Below are 13,008 nucleotides of genomic sequence, written 5' to 3'. Positions count from 1 at the left end.
AACACCATTTTTTAAAACCCCCACTCTTCACATGCTTAATTTGAAGCATGCAAGTTACATGCTTCATATTAAGCATGTGCTTAAGTGTTTGCAGGATCGAGGTCTAAATGACAACCAGAGACTAAAGTAAAATCCACCCAACTTGGTTTTACTCCAGTTCTACTTCTTACCCTTTACTGCGACTATACAAGAATTGCTGCTTCTTCTGGTGAGACGTGTGCTTTGACTCTTCCATCAGCGTCTTAAAAAAGACTCCAATCAAGGTAAATGGGAATCTTCTGTTTAATAAAATCAAAGCCTTCCTGATGAATTTCTTTGCCAAATTCATTTGGCCCATGTTATAACAGACCTGCAGAGGGGAAGCAAGAGTGAGACAAAGACCGTTTGTTATCAGTCAACTGCATGTTCCGAAATGGTGGGGCTCTCAGCTGCCATTTTCTAGCATGACATCAATGCTGGAGCCAAGGGCGGAGGTGGGGAGTAGAGAGTGGGTTGGGTTAAACCTCATTGAAACTGTTGTGTCCTCCACTCCTCATTTAAGATAGCTGTGAGAGACAACTCAGTGGCCCCACCTAAGGCAAAGGGGGCATGCGAGCCCATCCAGTAGTTTGGACTTTTAGTTTCGGATGAGGTTGTACGGACATAGGAGGGAGACACAGGAAACCTGCAATCATCTTCCATAGATGGCCCCAACCAGATACATAAAGAGGTTCCTCAATGTCTTGCTGTCTCCTTACCTCACCCTTCAGTCTGTAGAAGGTAGCTTCCTCAAACTGGTTAATTACAGTCGCTCTGAAGTCCACCGATTTGATCAGATTCTCTGCTGTATTCAAATTGCAAAAGGCCTTAAGCAAAACAAACCACAGAGAAGGGTAGGTGACCATCTGTGCCGCACACTTTCTCCAACCCCACCACCAGCTGAAGAGAAACAACTGGATTCTCTGGTCTGCTACGGCCACTGCAAGCAGAAGGAGATGGCCAGTGGGAGAATCCCCTCTGCACAGGTGGAGGCAGCAATGTGTCTCCTGCCCCCCTCCTCCCACACCCTGTGGCAGAGGAAGGAGGGAGTGTTCTGAGGGCAAGGTGTGAGCAGAATGGGGTCATGGCAAAGCTTTATGCCTGATCTTCCACTGGTGGAAGCCTAAGCTAGGGTTGCCCTCATGCAGCTATCGCACGCCAGGGCAACATGGCACTGAATCACGGAGCTGCGGCTGTGCATCCTGTCTCTTCGCCACCCTAGCTGTGCTCACACAGGGGTGAATCAAGCCACAAAGCAAAGGGAGCTCTCTTCACTCTGTCTAGGACAGCAACATTGCTTTCTTTCCCCTTGGAGTAACCCAGGAGCTGCCTGCAGAGCTGGGACATAATGTCCATGGGTTTCTTTGGCTGAATGTATGGAGGAAATGTAGTACTCAAGGACTGATGGCACTGAGTCCCAGTCACCCTTCAACCCCACCTCACCCCCCACACAGCCCTGCCAATGACCTTATTCCTGACCTGCGTACCGCCTCCTCCAGGCTATTCCAGTTGTGGGCACCTTCCACAGCTCGGTAACATACTCTAATTCTGACTAGAAGCACCCTATCTCTCCCATGAGCTCTCCATGGTAGAGATTGCTAATTCATATGATGATTTTTGTCATATGACTAAATGTCACCGAGAGACTATGATGGGCCTCCCAAAATCATGTCCCTAATGATCTCCTTATCTTCCCCACCCCCTGTGCCCCAGCCTCTAGAGGACTGGGGCTAGTGCCCTAAACCACCATGCCTTTAAACATTCCTCACTTCCCTCCCACTACTATATTCACTATACTGGGGGGTTGGGTGAAACTGCCTTGAGGCTGGTGCATGTGAGAGCTGGCCTTCACTCCGGACAAATGTGTGAGGCACTCACCTCTTTTCTGGAACAGACAGCCAAAGCGATAGGAACCTCCCCCCAAAACACAGGCCACGGGCAAAGCTGGAGCAGGAGTTGATCCATGTGACCTAAGCAGTTTCCTGGGAGTCTGATAACAAACATAGGGCTTGGGATTGACTGGACTGCACAGGCGTGTGTGGGTGAGAAACACCACAGAAAGACCCAGAGAAGGCAGAAGAAAGCCAGGAGAGCCACAGAAGGACTTGTAGCATGACCCTGAGAAAAAGGTGCAAGAGCGAGAGCGTCGGGGCAGAGTGCTGTCTCGAAAGAAACTTGGATCTGTGAGCAATTAACTGTCTCCAGCTGTTTGAGTCCTACAGTGTTCAGGGAAACAGAACTTTATGTACATTCCTTGTAAATCAAGAGGATTGCATCAATGAAATGGCTGACTTAGTTTTTCCTTCTAACAGAAACAACCCACAGGATCCCAAATTTTGACTTAAAGCTCAGGTCAAAAGGGGTAATAATATTAAACTGTATGTATGCTTGTAATCGCTCATGTGCTATGTCTGTGACATTAAAATCCTGCGCCACAGCTCAGGGTCTCTAGCAAAGTAGGAAGGAGAGGCAAGGAAGATGTAGGGCCTAACACTACCAGTCTGAAAGAACCAAAGAACGTGTGTTACTAGATGAAATCTGGGGCAGCCTGCTAATATGGCGAGAAGTAAAAGGGAGACCAACGGAAAGGACGTGAACTCGCATGGGATCAAGGAAGCAAAGCAGCTCACCATGTAGTTGTTTGACAGATGTAAGTAAGCCGCTGCACACTCCAACAAGTAATACAAGCCTCTGGTGTATTCTCCCATCGCCATGCAGTGCCGGGCCAGGGGCACAAAGACAGACTCCACGATGTCTTCACATTCGCAGGATCCCAAGCGCTTGATCTTCTCCCAATCCCTGTCAGACTGATGAATGATCTCGTCCAGCCTTTCCAGAAACTCCTTCTCTATCTCTTCAGCTCTGCCGGAGACAAGATGGCAGAGAAGGGGCAGGATTCCCATGTCACAAGGCTTTCTTGTATATCTGGGTTTGGCAGAATTCACAGTTCTAATTCCCTGGTGCTGTTTTTATGTTGCTCTTGTGACCCAGGGGATGGTGCTCTCTGTCCCTAAACTCCTAGCCCCTCCTGTGCCTTTATGGCACTGTTCTGGAGGAAGACTATGGTATTCCTTTATGCAGGGCAAGTTTAAGGCAATCTGCGACTCTTGGCACACCCCCACATGGGGTCTTGTGGCCACTAGAGGATGGACATGTGGCAATGCTCCCCCACCACCACCTCCACCAGACATGGCAGAGCCCCCCTTCTCCCTTGGCCCTGCCCTGTCTGCTGTGGGGTGGACCCAGGCAGCATCCTCCCTAGCTACAGTGGCTGCTGTTCCCCTGCAGACTCAGGCAGACGTCACATCCCTGCATCAGTTACTCTCCCTTCTATTTTTTCAAGTTCTTTTTTTTTGCAAGATCTGGAAACAGATTTCTTACAAATGAAAGCTGAGATGCAGAGGTCATTGCAGGATTTCGGGAGGGAACCCAGGCCCACGGCACAAGCCTGTGACATTAGCCAGCCTTGGCACCCTGTGCTTTTGGCCAGGATGCAGGCAGCCCTTTCCCTGCCTTGCTTGAGAAGACAGAACTCCATCGCCTCTGACAGCACCAGCACCTAATCCCTCCTAAACAGAATAACCGAAACCATTTCAGCTTGGAGAGCTTCCTGTCTCTTAACACGCCAGAGAGAAAGCGGAGCACAAAAGTTGGCTAAAATGTACCTGACTGAACAGCGGCTCTACAAGATAACTTTGTAAGCAGGCCTCAGTACCTTACTTCGGATAGAAAAGAAATGTGACCTAATTGATTAATCTGTATCTCCTGCCCTTGGCTCATCTGCACCAGGACTGTGAACCATAGCTGGCCCAGACAGCATGCAGCTTTCATGACTGTCTGTCTTTCCCGAGCAGGACCTTGAAAACGTGAATTGAATGTAAACAGATGGAGAGATGCCTGCCTGAGTCTGCAGAGAGCCTGAAACCATCATTCTGAGAGTGTGTTCTGCCGCATCCATCTCAACCAGGGCTCCATCAACTCTGATCTTCCATGGCTGCACAAGTTGCCATTTTTCCAGGATGCCACAGAAACCACCATTTCTGCCATGGAATTCACTGGTTTGCTGCATTCAGGCACTCACCGTTTTATCTTCCTGACCTGCCAGGACCTCTTGCTCTGCAGATTTCCTCACAACAGAGAGTTATTTCAGTGCACGCTCCCTGCATGGTTCCATAGAGCCAGGGAGTAGGGAGAGCACCAACTCCATGGAACAACACAGGTTGGTGAGCTAACCAGGCTGAAGAATGGTACAACAGCCAAGGTCTGAAAAGATGAGCCACTAAGCCAGCTCCCAGCTTCCCACTTCCCTGGCATCCATTGGGGAAGAGGGCTCTGGGCCAGGCTGGGGCAGGAGCTAAGGTTTGGGGTGTGGAGCCAGGTCACCCAGAGGGTGTAATGAAAAATCCATTCTTGGACTGTTGAAAATAAACAAATTCTACTGCAAGAATGTTTAGCTATGAGCCATGGGGGGTGGGAGGGAGAGTGAATGGGAATGAAGGGCATATCCCAGAGAGAGAGTAAATCAGGGTCAGCAACTTTTCAGAAGTGGTGTGCCGAGTCTTCATTTTTTCACTCTGATTTAAGGTTTCGCGTGCCAGTAATACATTTTAACGTTTTTAGAAGATCTCTTTCTATAAGTCTATAATATATAACTAAACTATTGTTATATGTAAAGTAAATAAGGTTTTTAAAATGTTTAAGAAGCTTCATTTAAAATTAAATGAAAATGCAGAGCCCCCTCGGACCGGTGGCCAGGACCCGGGCAGTGTGAGTGCCACTGAAAATCAGCTTGCGTGCCGCCTTCGGCACACGTGCCATAGGTTGCCTACCCCTGGCGTAAATTAATGCTGCTGTAGAATGTAGGAGTCCCATTGTGCCATGGAATGCATGGGGCCCTGACAGTAGGGATGTTCCATTCTGAGAGAGTCCTTCACACCCTCCAAACTCCCAGTCTCCATGGGTATCTTGCCCCCCCATCAGGTAATGTCTTCCCCCACAGGTAGCAGCCAAATGCATATATTCCACTCACAACCTCTGGAGCCCCTAGGAATCTATTTCATTGTAAAGTGGTCTGGTGAATGAAGACCTTGTTCCCATACTTAAGATTTTCCTCTGGCAACATCTTGTGTTTCTTTAGTGCCTCTGGCAACATCTTGTGTTTCTTTAGTGCCTTTTCAGTCTCTGGAAAGAAAATCAACCACTGGGTTCAATGCAACATCATATGTCCTGGACTAAGAGCCGCTTTTTACCATGCTCTAGCACTAAGATAATGAGATGAAATTCCATAACATAGGAAATGTCTTCACTGCAGACTTAGTGTGTGACATACCAGGCCAGGAAACTCTGAAGGCCACCGTTAATGGGAAGATAGGGTTACCATATTTAAAAAATAAAAAAAAGAGGACACTCCACGGGGCCCTGGCCCCGCCCCCTTCCCACCCCCAGCCCTGCCCCAACTCCGCCCCTACTCCGCCCATTCCCCAAAGTCCCCGCCCTAACTCCCCCTCCTCCCTCCCAGCCAGGGGGAAAGGGCTGCCCAAGCGCTACCGGCTTCACAGTTTGCCGGGCAGCCTCCAGACCCTGCGCCCCCGGCCGGCTCTTCCCCAGCACAGCTGGAGCCCGGGAGGGGAAGCGCCCAGCCGGGGGCGCAGGGTCTGGAGGCTGCCCGGCAAACCCGTGAGGCCGGTAGCGCTCGGGCTTTGGGCAGCCCCTCTGCCTCCGGACCCTGCGCCCCCGGCTGGGCCCTTTCCCTCCCGGGCTCCAGCTGCTCTGCTCCTCCCCTGACTCTTCGGCTCTGTTTAAGAGCCAAGCTGCCCGAGCCAGCGCTACCGGCTTCGGGCAGCCCCCTTGCCTCCAGACCCTGCGCCGCCAGAGCAGAGCAGCTGGAGCCCGGGAAGGGAAGTGCCCGGCCGGCGGCTCGGGGTCCGGAGGCACGGGGGCTGCCCGAAGCCGGTAGCGCTGGCTCGGGCAGCTTGGCTCTTAAACAGAGCCGAAGTCTGAGTCAGGGGAGGAGCAGAGCAGCCGCAGGAGAGGAAGTGCCCGGCCGGTATTTTTCCCGGACATGTTCGGCTTTTTGGCAATTCCCCCCGGACGGGGGTTTGATTGCCAAAAAGCCGGACATGCCCGGGAAAGACCGGACGTATGGTAACCCTACGTGACTGGTGCCCGGGGTCGGGAGCACAGCTCCAGCCCTGGGGGGACGCAAATCCGGACAGTGCTGGCTCCCCGCAATGTGCTGGTGTCCACAACCCCCCCGGGGGCGCCCCCCAGCCCTGCGATGGCTGCCGAGCGGCGCCCAGAGACACCCCCCACCCAAAGGACAGGGGCCCGCGCCCCCCTCCCCCGATGGCTTGCTGCCTCACAGGGGCAGGTTGGTCGCGTCACAGGGGCCGCTGGGAATTGTTATTCTAGACCGCTCCCCTCTGCCAGCTCTCCCTGGAGCGTGAGGCCCGGCCGGACTACAGCTCCCAGCATGCCCTGGGCAGGAGCCGAGTGTAGCACCGAGATGATGTCACAGCGGGCGACCCACACACATAAATTCGGAGATCCTAGCCTCCCTATTTCCCCGGACATGTCCGGCTTTTTGGCAATTCCCCCCGGACGAGGATTTGGGGACCAAAAAGCCGGACATGTCCGGGGAAATCCGGATGTATGGTAACCCTATGGGAAGAATCCCACCCACCCAGAAATCCTCCAAATGCCAATAGCTTAAAGAGAAGAAACACCCACTACTCTCAAAAATGTTCTTTATGGTCCAGATCTTTAGCTGGTGTAAATCAGCATAGCTCCATTGATGTCAGCACGGCTATCCCCACTTACACCAGTATATGATCTAACCCAGTGGTTTTCAACCTCTTTACCGTTGTGAGCTGCATATGTAGCCCACAATGTGTTATGTGGGCCACATCCAATACTACCTCTACGGCCCTGAGGATGTCACATGGGCCGCAGCTCTGTGCGGACTGGCCACAAGCAGCCCGCGGGCCGCAGGTTGAGAACCACTGGGTGGGTTTTTTGCCCAAACCTGTTAGTCCATAATGCACTTCATCAAACTGTTAAAGGTTCTTTTCAGGGCAGCATTTTAGGTTTTGGCGACACTAGCACTTTTGTTGGCAAAACTTTTGTTGGTCGGGGGGGGGGTGTGAAAAACCACGCCCCGACTGACATAAGTTTCACCATCAAAAGCGTCGGTGTGGACAGGGCTATGTTGGTGGGACAGCATCTCCTGCCCACATAGCTACCGCTGCTTGTTGGGGGTGGTTTAATTATGCAGATGGCAGAGCTCTCTCCCCCCAGCATAGAGCGGCTACACGGGAGACCTTACAGCAGTGCAGCTGCAGCGGTACAGATGTGCCACTGTAAGGTCCCTAGTGTAGACATAGCCTTAGTTAGTCAGAGGGAAGGGGGAGAAATTCAGTTCCCTCTAGTCACCTATTTTTGTTTGTTGCTTTCTTTTAAACAGTATTTTTCACTCCTGAATTTTTCAGGCTAATATATGATGCTGAGGAGGCAAATTTTGCTCTCCGTTACAAAGATGCAACCCCCACTGAAATCAGTGGAAGTCCTATATCTAATAAAGCTGTGATTTGAGCTAGACAAGCACAGTTCTGTTTGGGTTAGAAGCTGTTATAGTCAAGCATGAATTTGGTCTTTAATTTCTCACTGCTGCACTGACTGAGTCTAAAAAAGAACCCCTGGCTCGTCTGTTACATTCCAGGAAGATAAGTTTGAATTTACCTTTCTCAATGTCTTGTGGAAGTAATAACTCTAACTTCTTGGAGAAAGTAGAGGTAGTGATGTCTGAAATTCAGAGAACAAGGGAGAAGGCATACCTAAGAGTGCTTGCTGCACACATCCTTTGTTAAAGACAAATGGTTCTCATAAATGCTGCCTACATAGAGAATAATCTTTACTGGCATTGGGGATCATGAAAATTTCAGGAGATAGTTGCCTGGACACAGAGATCCTAGTCAAGGGTGCACCCGCTCAACATGAAAAAGAATCAAAGAATAAAGTTCCTCTGAAAAGCAACCTTAGAGTCATCACCTGCCTTTGCTTATTGGAAAGAGAGAGTGATGAACTTTCATCGTGACCCCACCTGCAGTCTGCAGCTGAGAAAGAGAGTGCTGCCTCCATGAAAGTGGCTACCATCCCAATAGACTTGCCATTGGACATTAGCCATTTTCTGTTGTACTCTTTTGTACATGACGACTTGAACGCTCCCTTCCTTTCTTTCTGTAAAAGGACCACAACCAGCATAGTATGACTGTCTTTTGTATGACATATTAAACTCAGGTACTGACCATTCATGGTCATGAAAGATTTCATAGCACTTTTCTCAAAAGTTAGAGGTGGCAACTGTGATGTCCTGACCTAATTTCTTTGTGGAAATGTACATTCGGCTTCATAAACACTTTTTGGAGTGTCATTTGAAATGGTTATTCCTTCCCTCCTACTCCTTAAAACACCCTGTTGGGTAATGTTGCTGACACAGAGTAGTTGCAGTACTCCACCCCAGAGATGGCTGCATTTCTTGGTGGGTGAGTAATCCATGTTTAAATAAACTGTAAAACATGACGCCATTGAAAGACACTGTATAAATACTGTAGGAAGTTTTACTGTCTTTTCAGTGCCCTGTTTGGCCCTATTTTATTACCACAATAAGCGTAATGCCCCTACTCCATTTGTTACATTCTTAGATCTGGTGCGATGAACAGCTCAGTGGTGTAGGGGAGAATCTATAGAGAGAGGTTTAATTATTATCACAAAACACCACCACACACGGTAGCTTTAATCCACCTAACTCCTCTTTTCATTAAGAACTAAATGTCCAGTTCTTTCGCAGAATCTGTGCAAAGCTGTACGTTCTCATAAATTAACATACTAGGTCAAATTCACTTTAGGCCAACTCCACTGTAGTAGGCTTACTCTTCTCTTCAATGATTTGCAATAGGTTTGGTACATATTGCACATATTTTCCTACTCGTACTGTGACCAGCAGCATTCTTTCGAGAGAGCCAATGTTTCAACATTCAGACTGCCTGAACTGAAGCAGACTGAAAGGAATGACCCAAACTGGAGCTTGATCAGAACACCTGGGCTTGGATCCTTCTTCTTGCCTCACTTGCCGTAGGATCTTACAGAGCTCAAGGTTACATTTCATCTGAACAATGGGAAGTCTCCAGCCGGGCAGCAATCCCTAGCACCATGGTAGGGCACGGGTTCAGTACTGACTCAGGGGACTAGGCCTCAAAGGTATTTAGGCACCGAGCTTCCATTGAAATCAATGGGAGATAGATGCCTAAATACCTTTGAGGGGCTGGGCCATAGTCAATTGCTCCCTGCAGGGCCGGCTCCAGGCACCAGCCGAGTAAGCTCGTGCTTGGGGCGGCAGATTGTACGAGGCGGCAATCCGCCCAATCCTAGAGCGGCACGGCCGCTTTTTGTTGTTGTTGTTGTTCCACTCCGGCCGCCCCCTCCCCCCTGGGGCACATCTGCAGTGCTGGGAGCCCCCCTGCACCCTGGCTCCGCCCATGCCGCAGGTTTTTTTGGTTTTTTTTGCTTTGCCGTTTTTTGCTGCCCCGTTTGTTTTCTTTTGTTTGTTTGTTTTTGTTTTGTTTTTTTGCTTGGGGCAGCAAAAAAGCCTGGGAGGGGGCTTTCTCCCCATCACCTGCAAGGCAAGGGAAAGAACCCCAATTAGTCATACTCCACACCTGGGAGTGATTAACTAATTGCCTCCTGGCCAGAGGAAGCAGAGCAAGACATTTTAAGTAGACTGAGGGTGCTCAGGTGGGGACAGACTACAGTGGCCACCGGTTTCTGATGGAGCAAAGCCCTAGCAGCAGGGTTAACAGACAGGAAGCACCCGAGGAAGAACTCTACAGGAGTGGGTTAGGCCTCTGCAGGAGAAGTCCTGAGGCAGGACCAGCAAGGGAACTACAGTGGACCCTGAGGCTGCAGAAGAGGTATTAGTTTGAAGATCTGATTGGACTTTCATTTGGACTTCTTCATGTTATCCCTGAAAGGGGTTTAAATTTCCATGTGCCTTGGTCAGATGGCCATGCCACAGCGTACCCAGAAGGGGCGAAGAGGAAGCCTGAGAAAGGCCATTGAAGGGCAGGGAGTGAGCCCAGTAGGTGAGGCCAGAGACAAGGACCCTGTGCAAGGCAGCATGAGGGGTGCCCACTAGGTGAGTATGTGCTACTAGTACTACACTGCCCCTGAATCCTTCTCCACTCTCCATACCAATACTTTACCTGCCTCTTTCATTTTCTTTTTTGTGCTCTGTCTCATACCTTCACCCATACTATTTCACTCAATCTCTCCCCCTCTCAGCCACTTCCTTTTTCACCCCTCTTTCTCTCCGCAGCTCCCTGGGTTTGAGTGTGGTGGTCTTGCCTCGTTCCCTCCAGGTTACTGTGAGTTCTGTATCTGATGGGACATTTACCTTCACTTGTCCTCTGGACTCTTTCAGGGGAGCATGTGCTGCTTAGGGAAGCCTCGGCTGTCACAGCTTTTCTCTCCATCCCTGCCAAATCGGAGAGAGAAACACATATTAATAAAGAGCTGTAGAACAACTTCTCATCACTATCCGCATGGCAGTGGCCAGCGGAAGCTAGTGAGCCATTGTGCTAGGTGCTATACTGACACAGACTACAAAGATGTTCCCTCTCCAAAAGCACTTAAAATCTAAACATTTAAAAGACAAAACTCTAAAGGTTAAGTTCTTACTGGCCGTGAAAAATGCATCACGGGCCATGAAATCCCTTCTTCCCCATGAAATCTGGTCTTCTGTATAGTATAGGGTAAAAGTACACCAATTTTACAGGGGAGACCAACGTTTCTCAAAGTAGAGGTCCCAACCCAAAAGAGGATTGTGTGGGGGGGTCACAGTATTGCCACCCTTACTTCTGCCCTGCCTTCAGAGCTGAGTGGTCAAAGAGCAGCAGCTGCTGGCTGGGTACCCAGCTCTGAAGGCATCACCCCATCAGCAGCAGTGCAGAAGTAAGGGTGGCAATACCAAAACCCCCCTACAATACCCCTCCACTCCCCCTTTTGGGTCAGGACACTTGCAGTTACCACACCATGAAATTTCAGATTTAAATATCTGAAATCATGAAATTTATGATTTTTAAAATCCCATGATCGTGAAATTGACCAAAATGGGACCGTGAATTTGGTAGGGCCCTACCTGTGGGGGTTACACAGGTGCCCGTTGTGCTCTGTGGAACAACTATTATTTGCATTGCCATAGTGTCCAGGAGACCCAGCCACAGATCAGGACCCCCTGTGCTAGGGGCTGTACAAGCACAGAACAAAAGGTCCCTGCCTCAAAGAGCTTGCAGTGGATCAAATTCTGCAGCAGAACTCCCAAATTCCACCAACAGGGTGAATTCCTTGGAAAATTCTATGGCTGCTGAAACAGTCCACAGGGTCCTGATTGAGATGAATGGGACAGATCACACCTCTCTCAGCCATTTTTCCTCAAAGCCATTGTTTCAGGCTCTCTGCAGACTCAGGTAGGTGACACTGCATCTGTTTCCATTTTCTCCATCATCAGAAAGTCTATAAACATATCTGTTCCAACAGGAAAATTCAGATTATGAAGAACAGTTCTGGGGCAAGGACTCAGTTCCCCAGCAAACCCCACAGCCATGGAATTGTGGAATACCCTAGACCCCGTGTCTAGCTGTAGCTGAAGGCAGAATTTGGGCCAGCCCAGGTTCCGCCTTCACATATTACCAGCCCAGCTAACATAGCCTCCTTCCCTGCACACAGTCCTTCCACTCCACACCTCTGCCTGCTTCTCACGACTCCTTCACAGCCCCACGCTGCCCCCACCACAGTCCTTGACGTTCCCCTACCCTTCAGCTCCTGACACCAGACCTAAAGGATGAGCAGAAATGTGAGGGGGCATGGAAAGGTTACAGCATATGTGGGGGTTGAGGGGTAGAGAGTGGGGATATAGGAAAAACTAAGGGGATTGGGAGAGCCTGGAAAGGGGGCCAGGATGCCTCTCCAGATAGATTTCCCCTAGGGTGGGAGAGGATACAAAGCAGACAGGGCTACTGGAAGTGAAGGAGAAGAGAGCAAGGGACTTGGCAAAGGTGTCTGGTGCATCCAACCAGCTGAGAGCAGAAGATGCCCAGAGGTACACTTGGTCACACCCATTAGGCCCCATGTCTCAGAGAACGTGGAAGCGCAATACACTCCCGTGCAGTATTGGGACGCAGAGCTGCGTTGAGGACTGTGCAGTTAGTGCATTGCCTGCATAGCCCCAGTCTCTGCAGCAGCGAGCAAAGGCCTGTGTGTAAGATTCTGCCCCCTCCTGACAGCATGGTCCCTTGGGGAGCCCAGTCCTGGGAGTGCTGTGGAAACAAGGGCTTCCATTTACCGTCAAATGAAGGACCCTCAAGCCTTTTCAGGGTTGTGCAAATGATCAGTGAGGCTGCTTCGCTGAATGGGTATTCCTGGTGCTGCTCAGAAATGTTTTCCTGAGACTCGATGCTCTCCAGCATCATTTCCACGGCGTGGCGGTGAAATGAAATGAAGTCCCCTTCTCCGCAGCGTCTGCATTTGTGAGCCTGCCCTTCTAGATAGCTCGCACACTTCAGATGTAAGGCTTTCTTCTGGCTCTTCAGCCAGCACTCGTAGGCCGCTTCCTGCAGCATTGGCATGCAAAACGCCATGACGCCGCATTGTATCACCAGCTGCTCTTGCTTGATTCGGTTATAAACAGAAGAGCGGATATCTGAAAGATAACGTGGATTTATCCATCCCCTCTCAGCAAGGCCAGCATTTGAGCACACAAGGCTCTGTTTCTGCTGCAGCCACTGATGCAACTGTCCACACTAAAGGTGTAACACGGCCCTGGGGGGTGGGTCATTGGTGGTCGGGACCAAACCTAGGACCACCAGATCTGAAAGCATGAGACATTACTGCCTGAGCTAAAAAATTCAGTCCTTAGCTATGGATGTAGCAGGCTCCTCA

General features: G+C 50.2%; 1 protein-coding gene across 1 annotated transcript in view; it reads right to left on the bottom strand.

Moving 5' to 3' along the window:
- The window catches only part of LOC128823364 (adenylate cyclase type 10-like), a 74,336-nt gene that overhangs the window by 15,763 nt on the left and 45,565 nt on the right, over window positions 1-13,008 (bottom strand). The window contains exons 21-27 of the mRNA XM_054005608.1: window positions 12,413-12,769; window positions 10,466-10,546; window positions 7,756-7,818; window positions 5,118-5,199; window positions 2,649-2,880; window positions 738-845; window positions 171-349 (exon numbers count right to left, since the gene is read on the bottom strand). Of these exons, the coding sequence (XP_053861583.1) occupies window positions 171-349; window positions 738-845; window positions 2,649-2,880; window positions 5,118-5,199; window positions 7,756-7,818; window positions 10,466-10,546; window positions 12,413-12,769 (1,102 nt within the window). The remainder of the gene's footprint in view (window positions 1-170; window positions 350-737; window positions 846-2,648; window positions 2,881-5,117; window positions 5,200-7,755; window positions 7,819-10,465; window positions 10,547-12,412; window positions 12,770-13,008) is intronic.

The sequence above is a fragment of the Malaclemys terrapin genome, chromosome 15, assembly GCF_027887155.1.
Source record: "Malaclemys terrapin pileata isolate rMalTer1 chromosome 15, rMalTer1.hap1, whole genome shotgun sequence".
Taxonomy (NCBI): domain Eukaryota; kingdom Metazoa; phylum Chordata; order Testudines; family Emydidae; genus Malaclemys; species Malaclemys terrapin.
The sequence above is the reverse complement of the archived record's forward strand: the minus strand, read 5'-3'. Positions and strand labels throughout refer to the sequence as shown.